Raw genomic sequence first — 19,196 nt, forward strand, 5'->3', positions numbered from 1 at the left:
CTTCAAATGGAGATTTGGAATAAAAATAGTATGGTGCAACAAGAGTGAAACCCATCTCAAAAAAAAATAGTATGTATGGTGTTCAGATTCCACTAGATATATTAAGAATCATGTAGCCATTTTACTTTAAAATATCAATATTAAAACATACCAGAAATTATATCTTTTGCAATTATTTACTTTTATGATGAGAAACTTTAGCAACATAAAACTGCAATGGGTATGTAGTTTTCCAGAAACCAGAGCAAACATTCAAAGACTACTTTATTTTATAAATATAGGAATACGAGAGTGGCCCAGAAACGAAATAGCAGGAGCTTAGACTTTTGAAAGGCCATGAGGAATCTAAAAGATTCTAGGGTTCGGCAGGAGAGGGCTGATGGAGACTGCCCAAGAAGGGATTCAAGCGGGGCCTTGAATGCCAAAGCTTGTACTGCACTTTATGCCCTCAGAGGAGGGCAGAAAGGGATGAGTCACAGAGCTGTTTAGGAGGCAAAATGGACAAGAATCGTTTCATCGGTTATGGGGATTTGGAGGCAAATGAAGTCTAGGATGATGCTCAGGCCTTCAACTTTACCACTTGGATGGAGCACAGAGAGTAGGCGGAGTGGTTTAAAGAGGAAACCAAGTATTTATTTCAGGAAATGTCAAGTTTCAGCAAACTATGAGACATGCATATGGAGACAGGAGGCAGGCAGTGGCCCCGGTGGTCTCCAGCTGAGGAGAGAGGTCGGAGAGGCGAGTTTCCAGGAGCGAGCAGCCAAATCTCAGAGGCTGCCGAGGGGGTTAAGACCTAATTATCCGTCCAAACGTGTATCCATCCACCCAAATAGTACTCAATTATTTTACTTATTTATTTATTTATTTACTTATTTTTTAGACAGAATCTCGCTTTGTTGCCAGACTGGAGTGCAGTGGCGCGATCTCAGCTAACTGCAACCTCCTCCCCCGAGGTTCAAGCAATTCTCCTGCCTCAGCCTCCTGAGGAGCTGGGATTACAGGCGCAGGCCACCACGCCCAGCTAATTTTTGTATTTTTAGTAGAGACGGGGTTTCACCATGTTGGCCAGGATGGTCTCCGTCTCTTGACCTCATGATCCACCTGCCTCAGCCTCCCAAAGTGCTAGGATTACAGGCGTGAGCCACTGCACCTGGCCAATTTATTTATTTTTATTGAGACGGGGTCGCGCCATTTTGCCCAGGCTGGTCTCGAAGTCCTAGGTTCAAGGGATCCACCTGCCTGGGACTCCCAGTGCTGGGATTACAGGCGTGAGCCATGGCGCCCTTCCTACTCAGTGATTTATCAATCATTTTACTCAATAGTTAATTCACACATCCATCCAGTTCCCACAGTGAATTCCATCCATGTGCCAAGGTCTCTGGGAACAGGAAGCCGAGTGACCTGAAATCACAGCCCTGGGAGAAAAGGGAGGTGAGTGGTCAAGACAGATACACCCATACCTGTGATGTAGGGTTTGGGAAAGGTGGGCCTCCCGGAGGGGAGGCAGGTGAACAGGAAAGGTGGCTTCCCAGGTGAGGCAATTGTTGAATTGGACAGAGTGGAAATGGCTCACAGTGGTCCTTGGGAGAGGATGAGAATTAGGATGGAGAGAAAAGATTGAATACGCGAAATATGGAGAAACTAGAAGGACGGGCTCTGCCTTGGGCGGGGGGGGGGGGGGGCGGACAGGGAAACGAGTTGCCTACCTTCCCTTTGGTGGAGTCAGACTGTATGCTGAGCGCTGTGACTTTGGACCACTGTCCATGTCCTTGAGGGGGTCATATCCTGAGGAGCTGGCACACATTTCAGCAGATATCTCCATATGACTGTGCTTAGTAGTGGCCTGTGCGACCACTTGGGAAAAGAGACCGACCTGAGATGGGAAATTCTGAAAGGTCAGAGATGGTGGGGGAACGGAAAAGTTTATTTTAACGGTTGTTGGCTGTGAAGTGCCTGCAGGAAATGAAAGGGAGGTGCCCAAGAGCTGAGAAGTCTGGTATAGGAGAAGCATGAGTAGGAGCTGCTCCAGGGGGCTAAGAGGTGACCTGTGCAGGAGGAAAGCACTCGCGTTCTACCAGGCGCAGAACGAGCAAAGATTGACGACAAATGACTTCGCCTACCATCTTGAACCCTTTCGGCTTCTCCTCTTGCACAGGTCTTCACTCTCACCCTGCTACACAGCCCCTACCAGAACGTTCTGAAATGCAAACCTAACAACTGTCTCACCCCAACAGGAAACTCTCCCTGGGGTCCCGGGCCCCCTACGGGCCTGCGGGGTTGCAGGCCTCACTTCTCGCACCCATCCCTCAGCCCTGCCCACCCCGAGCTCGCCCCCAGTGCTGGCCCTTCACGTCCAGTTATCCCTCCCAGGCTCCAAGGTCCCCGTTACTGAAGACCGCCACCATCACGACATGGCGCAGCACGAAACGGGCAAACAAATGGACTGAGACTCATGCAAAGAAGTAACACTAGACGCGCGCTACACTGGAAACGGCTGCGCAAGCGCGGTAGAGCAGGGGCGTGAAAGTGAGCCGGAGCAGCCAATCCACGCGAAGAGCGTCGGGACCACTTCCGCGGAGGAAAGCCCCGCCCACACCAACTGGGCCCTCTCCTCACTGGCGGTTTCTCCCGCGGGCCCGCCTCAACGACATTTCTTGGTGCTCACTGGTTGGCGGCCAGTGCAGTCCTCTTTCGTTTGGCTCTCTCGCGGCCCCTTTCGGGAGGGCCTCCTAGAGGCCATGGAGTAGTTTCTGGCGGCCTAAGTGGGGCTAACTTCTAGAGTCCCGAGGGTAGTCGCTGCGGAGGAGATCTCCGCCCCATTTCCGTGCCGCCTTGCCCGTAGGTCTCAGAGCCCCCTGCGCTAAGGGCCCCGTCCCATCTCTGCCCTACACGCGGGAGTCAGCCTAAGGCTGAGCCCTGGGACAGCAGCCGCGCCTGACGCTGCTTGCCTGCCTAACACGGGCAGGAGGTGAGCGGAGTTGGTCGCCTCCCTCCCCAGGGCCCTCCAAGGGAGTGGGCTTCACCTCCGTGGGCCCGAGGAATCTGCCGAGAGACGGGAAGAGCAGGGGCACTCACGGGGCGGGGGTCCAGGCGGGAGTCCAGTAGTCCTGGAGACAGCTGGGAGAGGCCTCGGGGCAAGGGACCTCGGATTTCCTCCTCTGCCTCAAAACAGACAGTCTAAGCCGGGCGCAGTGGCTTGCGCCTGTAATCCCAGCACTTTTGAAGGACGAGGCGGGTGGATCATGAGGTCAAGAGATCGAGAACCATCCTGGCCAACATGGTGAAACCTCGTCTCTACTATAAATACAAAAATTAGTCAGGCATGGTGGCGCACCCCTGTAGCCCCAGCTACTCGGGAGGCTGAGGCGGCAGGAGAATCGCTTGAACCTGGGAGGCGGAGGTTGCAGTGAGCCGAGATGGCACCGAGAGGCAGGGGACTGAGCCTCAAGAAAGAAGGCATTCATAGGAAAGGGGTCCTGTAAGTCCCAAAAGCCAACTTTGCTTTGGAAGGTCTCCAAGAGGAACCTCAGATGCACTTCTCTAGAAGGCCCTAGCGTTTTTGTCCGCCCCCTCCCCCCACCCCCCCCGCAACAACTTCTGCCCTCTTCAGGGATCCACCATTCCTATTCCTATTGCTATGAGGTATTGTAACCTTTAACAGGTGGAAAGAAACCTTCACCTCAGCCAGGTGGTATTGATCCCATCCAAGGCAGGGGACAGGTTGAGGCTTGGACAGATCCAGAGACTGGGGATCCAGCTCTTTGAGCGTGCTTTCTGCAAGCGCAACCGTACGTCACCTCATCCATGGTGTGTACCATGCCGTAGCACTGTGTCTGTGCCCTCTGAGAGGCCCCCAATTTCTGGCCACACACTCAATCTGCAGCAACACCTTTTACACTGGAAGTGATGCAAAGTCAGTCCCTAGGTTGATGAACGTATCTTCTTAGGTATTAAACCCAGTACTTAAAAATAAATGATCACCGAATGGTGTAGAAAGCTTTAAAAGTTTTGAATATTGGCCGGGCGCGGTGGCTCAAGCCTGTAATCCCAGCACTTTGGGAGGCCGAGACGGGCGGATCACGAGGTCACAAGATCGAGACCATCCTGGCTAACACGGTGAAACCCCGTCTCTACTAAAAAACAAAAAACAAAAAAAAACTAGCCGGGCGAGGTGGCGGGCGCCTATAGTCCCAGCTACTCGGGAGGCTGAGGCAGGAGAATGGTGTGAACCCGGGAGGCGGAGCTTGCAGTGAGCCGAGATCCGGCCACTGCACTCCAGCCTGGGCGACAGAGCAAGACCTGGTGCGGAGGAAGGGAAGTCTGTGGCCCAGAGTGGCACCTGAAAATCAGCATTCGCAACTGGGACCCCTCCCTGCCACCTGGCCTCCCCTACTCCCAGAATGAGCTTTTCCCTGTTGCTCTATGAAGAACATAGATGTATCCATGACGGTATTAATTTCCCTGAGGAAAGGTAATAAAGACTAGAATGTACCCAGATGTAAAATAAAAGGGAAGTGGCAAGTATCTTACCCGGCACACAGTGGGAACATAACCTGAGATTTCTGTTTTCCAAGATGGACTGAACATTACAGGCATCAGTAGAAGGCTGAGATGGTCTATTTTGAGGCGTGCTCTAGGTGTTGGCGTGTGAGAGCAGCACGTGCGTGCGCACACACACACAGACACACACACACACAAGCTGAGATTTTAAAAGGCCCAGGAAAGCCGCACCCAGTGGCTCACGCCTGTCATCCTAGCACTTTGGGAGGCTTGAGCTGGGAGGATCACTTAAGACCAGGAGTTCAAGACCAGCCTGGGTAACATAGGGAGGCCCTGATTCTATAAAAATTTAAAATGTTGGTTGGGTATGTTGGCGCATGCCTGTAGTCCCAGCTACTTGGGAGGCTGAGGTGAGACGATCACTTGAGCCTGGCAGGTCAAGGTTACAGTGAGCCATGACAGCACCACTACACACACCAGCCTAGGTGACAGCAAGACTGTATCTCCAAAAAAAAAAAAAAAAAAAAAAAGCCTGGGTGCAGTGGCTCGCGCCTGTAATCCCAGCACTTTGGGAGGCCAAGGAGGGCGATCACAGGGTCAGGAGTTTGAGACCAGCCTTGCCAATATAGTGAAACCTCGTCTCTACTAAAAATACAAAAATTAGCCAGGTGTGGTGGTGGGTGCCTGTAGTCCCAGCTACTCGGGAGGCTGAGGCAGGAGAATTGCTTGAACCCGAGAGGAGGAGGTTGCAGTGAGCTAAGATCACGCCGTTGCATTCCAGCTTGGGTGACAAAGCAAGACTCCGTCTAAAAAAAAAAAAAAAAAGACCTAGGAGACCCAGACAGAAAGTGGGAGAAGATATACCCTGCTGCAGTGACACCACACTCAGAGAAACCACTATGGTAAGGGAGCTAGCTCAGGACGTTGAGTCCTCAAAACAATGCTCTCACTAGTCTCCTTTAATAAATGAAGAAACAGAGACCCAAAAAGGTAGAAATCTTCTCCAATGTCACCTGGCTTGGGAGACGGGCCCCAAGTTTAAACTCTGCTCAGTTACTACAGAGCCACTACATTCTACTTCCTGCATGGAGAATGGCTGGGGGACACGCGCCCAGAGACCAGCAGAGAGAGAGTGGGAGGCAGAGGCCAGGAAACACAGGGTGAAGCTGGCCAAGATCTGCCCTCCAGGAGACCATGACACCCAGAGAGTCTACAACATAAAAAGCACAGTGAGGCTGGGTGCAGTGGCTCACGCCTGTAATCCCAGCACTTTCGGGTGAATCACCTGAGGTCGGGAGTTTGAGACCAGCCTGACCAATATGGTGAAACCCAGTCTCTACTAAAATTACAAAAATTAACCTGGCATAGTGGCATGTGCCTGTAGTCCCAGCTACTCTCGAGGCTGAGGCAGGAGAATCGCTTGAACCTGGGAGGCGGAGGTTTCAGTGAGTTGAGATCATGCCACTGCACTCTAGCCTGGGCAACAGAGCGAGACTCCATCTCAAAAAAAAAAAAAAAAAAAGCACAGTGAGGTGACTGCCCTAGGCAGTGAGGGTGTCGCCACCCAGCCACCAGGCTGGGGTCCTGACCTCCCATCCACCCTACATGTGACATGGGGCAAGTCATTCAACCTGTCTCTACCTCAGTTTTCTCATCCTTAAAGCGGAGATTGTGAAAATAAAGTTTACAACATCTAAAACACTTTAAGCTTTAAGAGAGATGTGACTGTGATCTGAATCACATAACATTTCACAAGTCTACTTCTTTTTTGTTGTGTTTTTGAGACGGAATCTCACTCTATCGCCCAGGCTGGAGTGCGGTTGCGTGATCTGAGCTCACTGCAAGCTCCGTCTCCTGGGTTCACACTGTTCTACCTCAGCCTCCCGAGTAGCTGGGACTACAGGTGCCCGTCACCACTCCCGGCTAATTTTTTGTATTTTTAATAGAAACAGGGTTTCATCGTGTTAGCCAGGATGGTCTTGATCTCCTGACCTCGTGATCCACCCTCCTCGGCCTCCCAAAGTGTTGGGATTACAGGCGTGAGCCACTGCGCCCGGCCTCACCAGTCTATTTCTTAAATTACAACTTAACTTTCTTTCTCAGTGTGCTTCTTTAATAAATGACAAAAAAGACAAGAGACCATACATCCCCCTTCCAATCACTAATCTTTGTTATAAATTGACTGTTTTGGCTGGGTGCAGTGGCTCACACCTGTAATCCCAGCATTTTGGGAGTCTGAGGCAGGAGGATTACTTGTGCCCAGAAGTTTGAGAGCAGCATGGGCAACATAGTGAGGTCCTGTCTCTACAAAAAAAATAATTAGCCAGGTGCAGTGGCTCATGCCTATAATCCCAGCACCTTGGGAGGCTGAGGCAGGTGGATCACCTGAAGTCAGGAGTTCGAGACCAGCCTGACCAACATGGTGAAACCCCGTATCTACAAAAAATACAAAATTACCCGGGCATGGTGGTGCATGCCTGTAATCCCAGCTACTTGGGAGCCTGAGGCAGGAGAATCACTTGAACCCAGGAGGCGGAGGTTGCAGTGAGCTGATATCACGCCTTTCCACACCAGCCTGGGTAACAAGAGTGAAACTCCATCTCAATAATAATAATAATTAATTGCTTCGTTTATTATCCTGTACCTAACTCAGACAGAGACCTTATGACAATTACATTTTCAGTGTAAAATGTTAAACAGTGCTTGTTTCTCCAGCACATATACTAAAATTGGAATAATTCAGAGATTAGCATGGCCCCTGCACAAGGATGACATGCAAATTTTCAAAGCATCCCGTGTGTGTGTGTATATATATGTGTATATATATACACACACACACACACAGGGTTTCACTCTGTCACTCAGGCTGGAGTGCAGTGGTGAAATCTCAGCTGACTTCAGCCTCTGCCTCCCAGGCTCAAGCGATCCTCCTGCCTCAGCCTCCCAAGTAGCTGGGACCACAGGTGTGCACCACCACACCTGGCTAATTTTTTCTATTTTTGGTAGAGATAGGGTTTCACCATGTTGTCCAGGCTGATTCCATACTTTTTAATTTTAAAAAAATGAATAAATTGGCTGAGAGGAGTGGTTCACCACTATAATTCCAGCACTTTGGGAGGCCAAGGCAAGAGGATCACTTGAGACGAAGAGTTCAAGATCAGCCTGGGCAACATAGTGAGATCTAGCCTTCACTTTTTTTGTTTGTTTGTTTTTTGAGACAGTGTCTCGCACTGTTCCCTGGACTGGAGTGCAATGGCGTGATCTTGGCTCACTGCAACCTCCACCCACCGGCTTCAAGCGATTCTCCTGCCTCAGCCTCCCAAGTAGCTGAGATTACAAGCGCCCGCCACCACACCCAGCTAATTTTTTGTAATTTTACTAGAGACGGGGTTTCACTATGTTGGCCAGGCTGGTCTCAAACTCCTGACCTCATGATCCTCCCACCTCGGCCTCCCAATGTGCTGGGATTACAGGTGTGAGCCACCACCCCTGGCCTGACCCAGCCTTCATTTTATATACAAATATTTAAATTTAAAATAAAGTATTAAATAGACCTTCCTCCTAAAGAAAGACTACCTCAACTGATAAGAACTTTTTTTTTTTTTTGAGATAGAGTTTCGCTCTTGTTGCCCAGGCTGGAGTGCAATGGCACAATCTTGGCTCACTGCAACCTCTGCCTCCTAGGTTCAAGCGATTCTCCTGCTTCAGCCTCCCAAGTAGCTGGGATTACAGGCATGCACCACCATACCCGGCTAATTTTGTATTTTTAGTAGAGACAGGGTTTCTCCATGTTGGTCAGGCTGGTCTCGAACTCCCGATCTCAGGTGATCCACCTGCCTCAGCCCCCTAAAGTGCTGGGATTACAAACATGAGCCACCACACTCAGCCCAGATCATTATAACGATACATTAAACCTTACATTTTAAAAAGTTAAAATTCAGCCAGGTGCAGTGGGTGGCTCATGCCTGTAATCCCAACACTTTAGGCAGCCAAGGCGAGTGAATCACTAGAGCCCAGAAGTTTGAGACCAGCCTGGGCAACATGGCAAAACTCTGTCTCTACCAAAAACAAAAAAAAACAAAAATTATCCTGGTGTGGTGGTGTGCACCTGTAGTCCCAGCTGCTCAGGATGGTGAGGCAGGAGAATTGCTTGTGCCCAGAAGGTCAAGGCTACAGAGAGCCATGACTGTGTCACTGTGCTTCAGCCTGGGTGACAGAGGGAGACCCTGTCTCAAAAAAGATTAAAACAAAAACAAAACAAAACAAAACAAAAAACAGTTAAAATCCTATTAAAGTTTCCTAAACTGTGTCTATATAAATGATCCTAGGCCGGGCACAGTGGCTCATGCCTGTAATCCCAGCACTTTTGGAGTCTGAGGCAGGTGGCTCACTTGAGGTTAGGAGTTTGAGACCATCCTGGCCAACATAGTGAAACCCTGTCTCTACTAAAAATACAAAAAAATTAGCTGAGCATGGAGGCTCGGGCCTGTAATATCAGCTACTCAGGAGGCGGAGGCACAAGAATCACTTGAACCCAAAAGGCGGAGGTTATAGTGAGCAGAGATCATGCCACTGCACTCTAGCTTGGGTAACAGAATGAGACTCTGTCTCAAAAAAATAAAAATAAAATAAATGATCCCAAACTTTTACACTTAATACTTATTTATTGTGAGACAGGGTTTCCCTCTGTCGCCCAGGTTGGAGTGCAGTGGTGCTTCCTGGGCTCACTGCAGCCTTGACCTCCCATGCTCAAGCGCTCCTCTCACCTCTGCTGGGGTATAGGTGTGTGCCACAACGCCAGACTGTTTGTTCTCTTTTTTTGTAGAGATGGGTTCTTGCTGTGTTGCCCAAGCTGGTCTCAAACTCCTGGGCTCAAGCGATCTGCCTGCCTTGGCCTCCCAGAGTGTCAGGATTGAACCCCCACACCCCGCCAAGACATTAAAATTCTGACTTCCATTCTTTTCTTTTTTTTTTCTTTTTTGAGATGGAGTCTCGCTCTGTCACCGAGGCTGGAGTGCAGTGGCACCATCTCAGCTCACTACAACCTCCGCCTCCCAGGTTCAAGTGATTCTCCTGCCTCAGTTTCCCAAGTAGCTGGGACAACAGGAGTGCACCACCACGCCTGGCTAATTTTTGTATTTTTAGTAGAGATGGGGTTTCACCATGTTGGCCAGGCTGGTCTTGAACTCCTGACCTCATGTTCTGCCTGCCTCGGCCTCCCAAAGTGCTGGGATCACAGGTATGAGCCACTGCCCCCAGCCATGACTTCCATTCTCTACAATTCATACTTCCTGAGCAGGCCATCCTTAACCTTTACACTTAAATAAACTCCTTTAAAACTAAAATCTGACCTGTTTGACTATTGTAGATTGACAGGCTAATGAGAGTATATACCTCCAAGGACCTCTGTGAGGGCTAAGTGCAATGAGCTCAAGTAAACAGCTGGCCGAGGAAACACCTGGACCCCTCCTCTGTGCTAAGCCCCATGCAGTATACACACAGAGACACAGGCCCGCCTCAGCCTCCCAAAGTGCTGGGATTACAGGCCTGACCCCCCATTCCCAGCCAATATTTTATATTTTTACACAAGTGACAGCATACTATTCAGAATGCCCTATACTTTTTTTCCACTTAAAAGTATGTCTGGGCCAGACACAGTGGCTCACGCCTAAAATCCCAGCACTTTGGGAGGCCCAGGTGGGTGGATCACCTGAGGTCAGGAGTTCGAGACCAGCCTGCTCAACATAGCAAAATCCTGTCTGTACTAAAAATACAAAAATTAGCTGGGCACAGTGGTGTGTGCCCATAATCCCAGCTACTTGGCAGACCGAGACAGAATTGCTTGAATCTGGGAGGTGGAGATTGTGGTGTGCCAAGATTGAGCCACTGCACTCCAGCTTGGGCGACAGAGCGAGACTCCGGCTCATAAATTAATAAATAAACCATCTAAACCGTCACTGCCCTCCCTAGCCCTCCCAGCCCAGAGACCCCCATCCCTTGTCAGCCATCCCCCCTTACCTTCTGGACAGGGACAAGTGTCCCTCATTTGGAAAAGAATTAGGGAGGGGTAACAGCAGACTAGGGAGGCCTGGGTCCTCCACACGCCTGTGTGGGGTGTGTTTGGCCCCCAGCAACAAGGCAGGCCTGAGGTCTGCAGAGGGAGGTAGCCCACTCCTTATTCGGGGGCGGCTATCCTCCTCCTGGACCCATCCCTCTCCTATGGGGGAGGCTAAGTGGGTGTCAGGGCCCTGTCAGAGGGTGAGCCACCCCCAGGGGTGCCCACCAGCCACCAGCCTCCCTTCAGTAGACATCCAGCCCAAGTGACAGCAGTGGCACCACTGAGCACAGGGAGCCTGCAGGTCAGTGCCTGGCTCCTGGTATCCTCCGCGGTCCCCAGGACACCCCCACACAGAGGTCCCAGAACCCCCACAGCTGGCACAAGAGCCCAGAAACACCCTGCCCAGCACCCTCCGGGTCCCTCTTTTAGGATCTGGGTGAGCTGAAGAAGCCAAAAGAAAGCCTGGGCGTGGTGGCTTATGCCTGTAATCCTAGCAGTTTGGGAGGCCGAGGTGGGCAGACTGCCTGAGCTCAGGAGTTCGAGACCAGCCTGGGCAACACGGTGAAACCCCATCTCTACTAAAATACAAAAAAAATTAGCCAGACGTGGTGGCGTGCACCTGTAGTCCCAGCTACTCGGAGCCTGAGGCAGGAGAATTGCTTGAACCCGGGAGGCAGAGGTTGCAGTGAGCTGAGATCACACCACTGCACTGCAGCCTGGTAGACAGAGTGAGACTCCGTCTCAAAAAAAAAAAAAAAAAAAGAAGAAGCCAAAAGAGGGTCTTCGGCCCAGCCCACCCCTCCCCAACAGCCCTGGGTGTGGCAGGCCGGTCAGGCTGAGTCTCAGGAAGCCTGACCATTTCCCTCCAGCCTGCGTCATGGAGCCCTGGGCGTGGCTGCAGGGTTTAAAGAGCCGACCCACCTGCCTGGGCCTCCACAGCCCAGCAACCTCCTCAGATCCATTCTCTGCACTGCCAGCTCAGGTGAGTCCTCACCCAGGTGACCTCGCAGGTGACCAGGCATCCACTTCGGGGCTGCTGGGTGAAGGGGGTGGGTGCCCAAGAATCCTGAGTAATGAGGAGCCTGTTGAGGTGTCTGAGGGCAGATATGGCTGCAGCAGACACTTGAAGGCCTCTTGCTTTGCACCTACTGTCATATGGATGGTGGGTTGGGGGCTGGAGGAAACAGAAGCCAGCCCTTGGTTAAAGAATATATGAACTGGTGGGGTGCACCTGTGGTCTCAACTGCTTGAGATACTCAGGTGAGGAGATCACCTGAGCGAAGAGAGTTCAAGGCTGCAGTGAGCCGAGATCATGCCACTGCTGCCTTCCTGGGTAACAGAGCAAGACCCTGTCTCAAAAAAAATAATAATAATAAAAATAAAAAAATAAAAAATGTGGCCTAGAGTTGAGACCCTCATATTCCAGGAACTCTTGTTGGTGAAGGTAGAGAGAGACCAGTGAAGGCTCGGGGAAGTCGGCTTTGGAGACTGCTCCTAGCCCAATAACCCATGTTCAGAAGCAGTGCCTAAGAGTCTCTCCCTCCAGTGCCTCCCTCCCGCTGCAGAAGGAGCAGTTTATTTATGGATGTATCTATTTATTTATTTATTTTTAGATGGAGTCTCACTCTGTTGCCCGGGCTGGAGTGCACTGGCACGATCTCAGCTCACTGCAACCTCCACCTTCCAGGTTCAAGTGATTCTTCGGCCTCAGCTTCCCAAGAAGCTGGGAATACAGGCGTCTGTCACCACACCCGGCTAATTTTTGTATTTTTAGTATAGACGGGGTTTTGCCATGTTGGCCAGGCTGATCTTGAACTCCTGACCTCAGGTGATCCACCCACCTCAGCCCCAAAGTGCTGGGATTGTAGGTGTGAGTCACTGCGCCCAACCTATGGATGTATTTATTGTAACAGGTTTTTAGTGCTTACTGTGTGCTAGGCATGGTTCTTAGGCTTCGCAAATAGTAGTTCATGTAATTCCATGGCTATAACCTTATTAAGTTGCTACTATTCTGATGATCCTCCTTTTACAGGACACTGGTGAAGGAGCAGTGAGGAACCTGCAGAGTCACACCGTTGGTAAGTTGCTGAGAATCGACCCAGCCCAGACAGCTGGCCCTGGATCTGTGATCTCATCAGGAGGCCAGAGCTGGGTACAGCAGATGGAGACAATGGCTTCAGTATTGAAGACTTGACCACACTAGGCTAACAATATGCAGAGGGCTGGGAGGGACCCTGCACTCAAAGACTCAGCCTCCCCAAGGACAAGTAAATGGGGTCCTGGCTACTTCCAACCTGAGGGATAAATGTCATACCATAGGAGGTCTATACTCTGAGAGCAGAATCTGGGGCTGCTGGAGCAGGGTCCCCTGCCAGGGCTGGCAGGGGAAGTCCTGGCTGCTATAGTCACCTCATCCCAGGATTCAGCGCTTCCTTCCTCCTCTGCACCCTTGCTTTTGTGGAGGCTGTCTGGGAATTCAGACTCAGGGCACTGGACTCTGGCCACCCCAGGCCCAGACCTTTGGGAGCAATAGCCTGGGGCCTGATAACAATGCCCTTTGTGTGGGGTTAGGAAGTCCAGACCCTGACTTAGAATAGCAGCCACCTGACCCTGGGTATCTGATTACACCTCTCTAAGCTCCATTTCTTTTTTTTCCTCCTCTGAAATTGAGACAATAATAGTGCCTTCCTCATAGGGAGGAGTAGGGGGTGGGTTTGTCACATGGATTTTAACAACGCCTTCTGCAGCACTTACTCTGTGCAGGCACAGTTCTGAGCTCTTAGCTCGTGCTTACTCCCCCAGGCCGTCACTATCTCTAGGTGGGAAGACAGAAAGTAGTCACTTTCCCAAGATCACCCCACAAGCAAGTGTATCCTTGGGGTTTGTACACCTACTCTCACCACAGGGCTGTGCCTGCCCCCGCCCCCTGTAGCTGACCAAGCAAGCTGTGAGCCTGGAGCAGATCCGTGGGCTGCAGACCCAGCCCCAGTGCCTATCCCCCTGCAGTCCTGCCACTCGAACTGTGACATGGAGAGAGTGACCCTGGCCCTTCTCCTACTGGCAGGTGAGTCCTCCCAGTCTCTTGGGACCCTCTTGCAATCACCCCACCCACAAAGGCAGCAAAAGTCAGACAACATCTCCCAAAGGGGGTCTGGTGTTCAATCAGCACGCTTTATTTAAACTGACAATTTAGAGAGAAACATGAAGGAAATGACAGTACAGGTAGGATGAGAATATTGCAAAAAGGTCCTAATAGCTCCAGAGGAATTGAACCATGGAAAACGTTAACCACCTGTGGCTTGAAGACAAAAGCAGGATGGCACAGTGGCTCAGGCCTGTAATCCCAGCGCTTTGGGAGGCCAAGGTGGGAGGATCACTTGAGCCTGGGAGGTCGAGGCTGCAGTGAGCTAGGATTGCACCATTGCACTCCAGCCTGGGTGACAGAGGTTCCAACTCAAAAAAAAAAGACAAGCACTCCCTGTTTCTTCATGGGGCAGAGACATAACAAACCATCCCTGTTAGCAGGCACACAGGAGCATCAGGAAGCCTGGGAAGGCAGGGCTTGGGCGGGGCCAAACCCTGAGGCTGTGTGGGGCTGGGGAGGGCGTGAGGAAGGGAACTGGTGGCTCCAGGGTCACCCCACAACCTCTGGGCTGGGGTCCTGCTGCCTGACTTACTTGGACACCAGTGTCATGAATTCCCACCCATTTTCTCTGCTCCTCCCACACAGGCCTGACTGCCTTGGAAGCCAATGACCCATTTGGTGAGTGAGGCCCCCAAACAGCCTGCCTACTCTGCCCACATCTCCCCTCTGATACCCACATCCTGTCTCCTGGTTCTGGTTCTGAAGTCTTTTTCCCCCACTTTTTCTAGCCAATGAAGATGATCCCTTCTACTATGGTAAGAGCTGATATTCCCACCCCCACCTTCCCCTTGCTTATCCTGGACCTCTTTGCCAGACAAGTTGGTGAGGGGTGGTGTGGACCTAGTGTACACAAAGTGGGATGGAGGATTAAGCCTGGTCTCTGTGAGAGCGTTGCTCCAGCAAGGGGAGGGTGGCCACAGGATGCTTAGGAACTCTCCTGGAGAAGGGCTGGTGTCTGGGCGGTTAGGCCCCCCGATACATCACCCCTACCCTCCTGCCTTCACTCACCCTCACTCTCCCCTTCCCTAGTCCCCAGCCCTCAGGCAGTCCTCCTCTCTTCCTCTCCCCTGGGCCTCAGCCCCAGGATAGGTTGCCTTGATCATCCTTCAAAGCCCCTTCTTTGCACACGTCCACTTCTTCTTTTTTTTTTTTTCTTGAGACAGATTCTGACTCTGTCGCCCAGGCTGGAGTGCAGTGGCATGATCTCCGCTCACTGCAACCTCCACCTCCCGGGTTCAAGCAATTCTCCTGTCTCAGCCTCCCGAGTAGGTGGGACTACAGGTGCCCGCTGCCATGCCCAGCTAATTTTTGTATTTTTAGTAGAGATGGGTTTTCACCATATTGGTCAGGCTGGTCTCGAACTTCTGACCTCAGGTGATCTGCCCGCCTCAACCTCCCAAAGTGCTGGGATTACAGGTGTGAGCCACCATGCCTGGCCTCACCTTTTTTCTTCTTAGTGTTTCCCCACCAGACACAGAATGATGTCTCTGTTGCTGGCTTGTCTTTCTGCATATGGCAGCGGCTGGCACAAGCAGGGGCTCACGAATGTCTTTTGAATGAATGAGTGAGGCCCCAGGCTGGTGCAAGCACATTCTCTGTACCTGCCCCAGACTGGAAAAACCTGCAGCTGAGCGGACTGATCTGCGGAGGGCTCCTGGCCATTACTGGGATCGTGGCAGTTCTGAGTGAGTGGCAGGGCAGGTGGGGCTGGCGGACAGGGTGGGGTAGGAAGAGAGAGTGCTCTGATTCCAGCACTGACCCTGGCACTGACCCCTGTCTCCCTCCCAGGTAGCAAATGCAAATGCAAGAGCAGCCAGAAGCAGCACAGGTGAGCCCAACCCTGTGGTGCGCCCCTCCTTCAAGGCAGAACTATGGGAGGACAGTCCTGACCTGGAGAGTGGACAGGGTCCTGGCCATTCACTGGACTTGCAGCCAGCTTTGTTATTCAGATAGTCAACCCTGAAGGGCCCCAGTCAGGGAAAGCTCTGACCTCGGTATTGTGTGAAGTGATCATGGAAGGAGAGCAAGGAGGTGCACTCTTGGGGCCAGGCGGCAAGAGTCTGGGATGTAGGGTAGAAGGTCCTCCAGGCTAACCTGATACTACTCTGATGCGGTCCTTTCTCTAGTCCCGTACTTGAGAAAACTATCCCACTCATCACTCCAGGTGAGACGGGCTTCCGTGGGCTGAGGGGGTGTCTGTGTAAGGATTGTGTCTGATGGCCTGCCTGCCACTCTCCGCAGGCTCTACCACTACCTGCTGAGCATAGGACCGGCCTCCAGGGATGGCCTGAAGCCTAACACTGGCCCCCAGCGCCTCCTCCCCTGGGAGGCCTTATCTTCAAAGAAGGACTTCTTTCTAAGGGCAGGCTGTTAGGCCCTTTTCCAATCAGGAGGCTTTTTTTCTGAATTAAACTCGCCCCATCACCCCTTCCTCTGTAGTCTTGTGATTCATCGTCTTTGGGTCTGGGGGCGAGTAATCCCTTGGATTGCTGACTTTCCCTGGAGGCCCACTCCCAACGAGCTTCCCGATCCCTGAGTCCCTGCCGCCCAACTGTCTCCTATGGCTCCCACTCCAGCAAGCCCCACAGAGACCCATGCACTGTGAGACACCACAGTGTTATAACAGAAGACCTTTCCATTTCCACCACTTGCACGGGGGTCCTAGAAGTCCTGATGCCTCAGGTACTCATGACTTCCTTTAACCTAGAGTGACCCCCAGGGCTCGCCCCCCATTGAAACCTCATCTCACCCAGTGAGTGCTCTCTATGGTAGAAAATGTAGCAATTCCTTTGACCCATTCCAGTAAAACCCTCAGCTCACCCTGTGGGCCCCCCCCCCAGGAAATATCCTGTGAAATTCCATGAAGAACTATGTCTTGAGAAGCCCTGCATAGTGCACGTGGGAGTCAAACACCATGTGTGCAAATCTGAGTTCTTTGGCATGCCTGAACTCCCCTCCAGGAAGACCTCCCTGGCAATGTCCCTGTAGCCCCCCAGGCAGGGGTGTGAAGTGCCGCTCCTGCCTGATGCCCGTCCTGCAGTCCTGCCCCTTGACAGCCCAGGAGAAGGAACTGAGCCCACTTCTAGCCTCTGCCCCCAGCAAAGGCCAGAGCACAACAGAGTCCCTGCCAGGTGGCATCTCCCAATCTGAGGCCAGGGCCTGGGATGGGCAGCTGTCTCCAATGATGCATCCTCCCTCCACTTCTCAGGGTGGGCCACATCCTTAAGAAGTATGATGTATCCTAGACTTAGGGTCTCCTGACTTGTGGGCTGGGGTCAGAGACTTGTGCAGGGCCCCAGAGGTATAAAAATGAGGTCCACATGTCTGCCAGAGCCTTTGAAACAGGACATGCAGGGGCTGAGAGCAAGGCTCCAAGGTGGGGCTGAGTGGGACTCAGGATACCTGGCTGAGTCCAGCCACTATCAGGGAATCTTGGGTGGGTCACAGAACACCTGGCAAGCCCCAGTGCTTTGGGGAAGCTGCCCTGTACTGGCAGCCCCAGGTGGTATGGCCAGTCCGGAGGCGGCACTGAGTCTGCACAGGTGGACCCAGGGAGGGGCCTGTGTGCAAACCACCCTGGTGGAGGAAATCAGCAGCATGACTGGAATGCAGGCGATAGGATCACTGTGGAAGCAAGGCCCAGCCCTGTAGGGACACAGAGGCAGGGGTGGGAGCCACCCAGCAGGGCTGATAGAATGGGGCTCCTGAGCACGCCTCCTCATCCAGGGGGTGCAGTACAGAGCTCTCTCCTCATTGGCACCGGAAGACGCTGGTGTGAGGGACTGCTTTTGAGAACATGAAAAGTGAGGTAAGAAAGCTGAGTCTGGAGTGGCAGACCCAGGGGAAGCCACACAAAGGTGACTGGAAGCAGTGCATGCTTTCTGACTGCGGAACCCAGGACGCAGTCATGACTATCAGGAGCTCTGCTGTTTGAAATCCTAGCAAACCTTGTCCTTGCATGGTGGCCCCATGACCCTGACAAGAGATGCAGCCTTGACTTCCAACCCCAGTGCCCCGCTGGGGAGCAGAGGTTTCTGGACATGACATCCACCCACCTCCACCTTCACATGTTGTGTCCTGGGGCCACATCGTGATGGAGACCTGCTGCTCTGCTTTCAAGCTCTCATGCTGCTTCATTTAAACTTCTCCTGGACAGGTGCCACAGCTTCCCCAAGTCCTGTAAGTGACCACTTATGTAGGAGGCCCCACCGCACATGAGTCCCTAGGTGTGACTGCCCAGTGACAGGCTTATCCCTCCGATGTGGAGGGTGACAGCTCTAGCTTATGGAGCCTGGGGAAATCATGATGGGAGGAGTCAGAGACTGATGGGAGGCCAGGCCTGGGTGACAGTGGAGGATGGAGTCGGTGTCAGCCGCAGGTGGATGAGGCTGGGCCCTGGAGTTGGGCTGCTGGTTCCCAGCAGAAATGAGCTCTCCTGTCTCCCTTCTGGGAGTGAGGAATGGGCTGACTAGGGCATGACACAGGCTCTCCAGGCTTCCCTTTGTGGGATTACTGGCTGTGCCTCAGAGACCCCTTCCTGGGGCCTGTTTCAGAGGTGGGGGGTAATTTCCCATTGTCATCTTCTCCTAGTTGAGGGGCTACGGGGAGAGGTGGGGGGGACCAGAGAAAGCAAAGGGTCATTTCCACTCAGTTGGAGATTTACTATGTGACAGACACCACTGTAAATACTTCACACATATCCAATTTTCCTAGCAACCTATGGGATGCGGATGACATTAGGTTAGGGTTAGGTTAGAGGAGAGGAGGCACCCAGAGGTTCTCATGGGCTAACGAATTCCACAGCCAGCCTCCAACCCAGGTGTCCTGCTCCTGAGCCCTGTTTCCAAAGGTCTGGGGCCTGTTGCCTTCCCGATGTTTATCATTGTCAAAGACAGAGCCCAGGGACTGTGCTGCTGGGTGACTATACATCCTTCCTCACTTTTTTATTTTAAAAATCTTTTTATTTTTCAGGGCTGGGCTCAGTGGCTCATGCCTGTAATCTCAGCACTTTGGGAAGCTGAGGTGGGAGGATCACTTGAGGTCAGGAGTTCGTACCAGCCTGGCCAACATGTTGAAACCCTGTAACTACTAAAAATACAAAAATCGGCCAGGCGCAGTGGCTCACGCCTGTAATCCTAGCTACTCAGGAGGCTAAGGTGGGAGGATCACTTGAACCCAGGATGTGGAGGTTGCAGTGAGCCGAGATCGCACCACTGCACTCCAGCCTGGGTGACAGACCGAGACTCTGTCTCCAGAAAAATGAAAAGAAAAGAAAAGAAAAGAAAACAAACATCACAGAGACATTTACTCACAAGGTAAACCAACTTCTAGCACCCCCAAATTATCAAGGTTAAAAGTTTGCCCCCACAAAAAAAAAAAGTTTGCTAATCTTTCAGATCATCTTTTCCCTCTTGTACCTGGGAGTTGGCCTTGTGAGTTTGAGATCAGAACTCAGGCTATTGCTGGGCACAGTGGCTCAAGCCTGTAATCCAG

At 52.0% G+C, this 19,196-nt stretch overlaps 1 protein-coding gene, 1 long non-coding RNA gene and 1 other non-coding gene across 4 annotated transcripts; 2 read left to right on the top strand and 1 right to left on the bottom strand.

Annotated features, from left to right (window-relative positions):
- Nucleotides 1-840: 840 nt before the first annotated feature.
- Nucleotides 841-2,692, bottom strand: LOC140712384 (uncharacterized). Of its 2 annotated transcripts, none has more exons than XR_012093957.1 (2): nt 1,707-2,692; nt 841-1,415 (listed from the first exon to the last, which is right to left on the bottom strand). It is a non-coding gene; the product is annotated as an uncharacterized lncRNA (long non-coding RNA). The 2 variants fall into 2 exon arrangements; XR_012093958.1 differs by having other exon boundaries at nt 841-1,580.
- A 4,507-nt stretch (nt 2,693-7,199) lies between these two features.
- Nucleotides 7,200-7,303, top strand: LOC119620020 (U6 spliceosomal RNA). The gene has a single exon (XR_005236418.1). It is a non-coding gene; the product is annotated as a U6 spliceosomal RNA (small nuclear RNA).
- Nucleotides 7,304-11,506: 4,203 nt separating this feature from the next.
- FXYD4 (FXYD domain containing ion transport regulator 4) lies at nt 11,507-17,309 on the top strand. The gene is made up of 9 exons (XM_073018931.1): nt 11,507-11,568; nt 12,591-12,636; nt 13,361-13,622; nt 14,289-14,321; nt 14,432-14,458; nt 15,314-15,388; nt 15,492-15,531; nt 15,830-15,867; nt 15,945-17,309. The coding sequence occupies exons 3-9, from the start codon at nt 13,586-13,588 to the stop codon at nt 15,962-15,964; spliced, it is 270 nt and encodes an 89-aa protein (XP_072875032.1). The 5' UTR covers nt 11,507-11,568; nt 12,591-12,636; nt 13,361-13,585; the 3' UTR covers nt 15,965-17,309.
- The last annotated feature ends 1,887 nt before the right edge of the window (nt 17,310-19,196 follow it).

The sequence above is a fragment of the Chlorocebus sabaeus genome, chromosome 9 (assembly GCF_047675955.1).
Source record: "Chlorocebus sabaeus isolate Y175 chromosome 9, mChlSab1.0.hap1, whole genome shotgun sequence".
In the NCBI taxonomy this organism is placed as follows: domain Eukaryota; kingdom Metazoa; phylum Chordata; class Mammalia; order Primates; family Cercopithecidae; genus Chlorocebus; species Chlorocebus sabaeus.

What these genes read in the sequence shown, in the direction of transcription:
- FXYD4 (XM_073018931.1), top strand. Translation starts at nt 13,586, where the DNA reads ATGGAGAGAGTGACCCTGGCCCTTCTCCTACTGGCAG. An exon ending in AGATGATCCCTTCTACTATG is followed by an intron (nt 14,459 to 15,313) that starts GTAAGAGCTGAT and finishes TACCTGCCCCAG; the next exon opens with ACTGGAAAAACCTGCAGCTG. An exon ending in AGCAGCCAGAAGCAGCACAG is followed by an intron (nt 15,532 to 15,829) that starts GTGAGCCCAACC and finishes TCCTTTCTCTAG; the next exon opens with TCCCGTACTTGAGAAAACTA.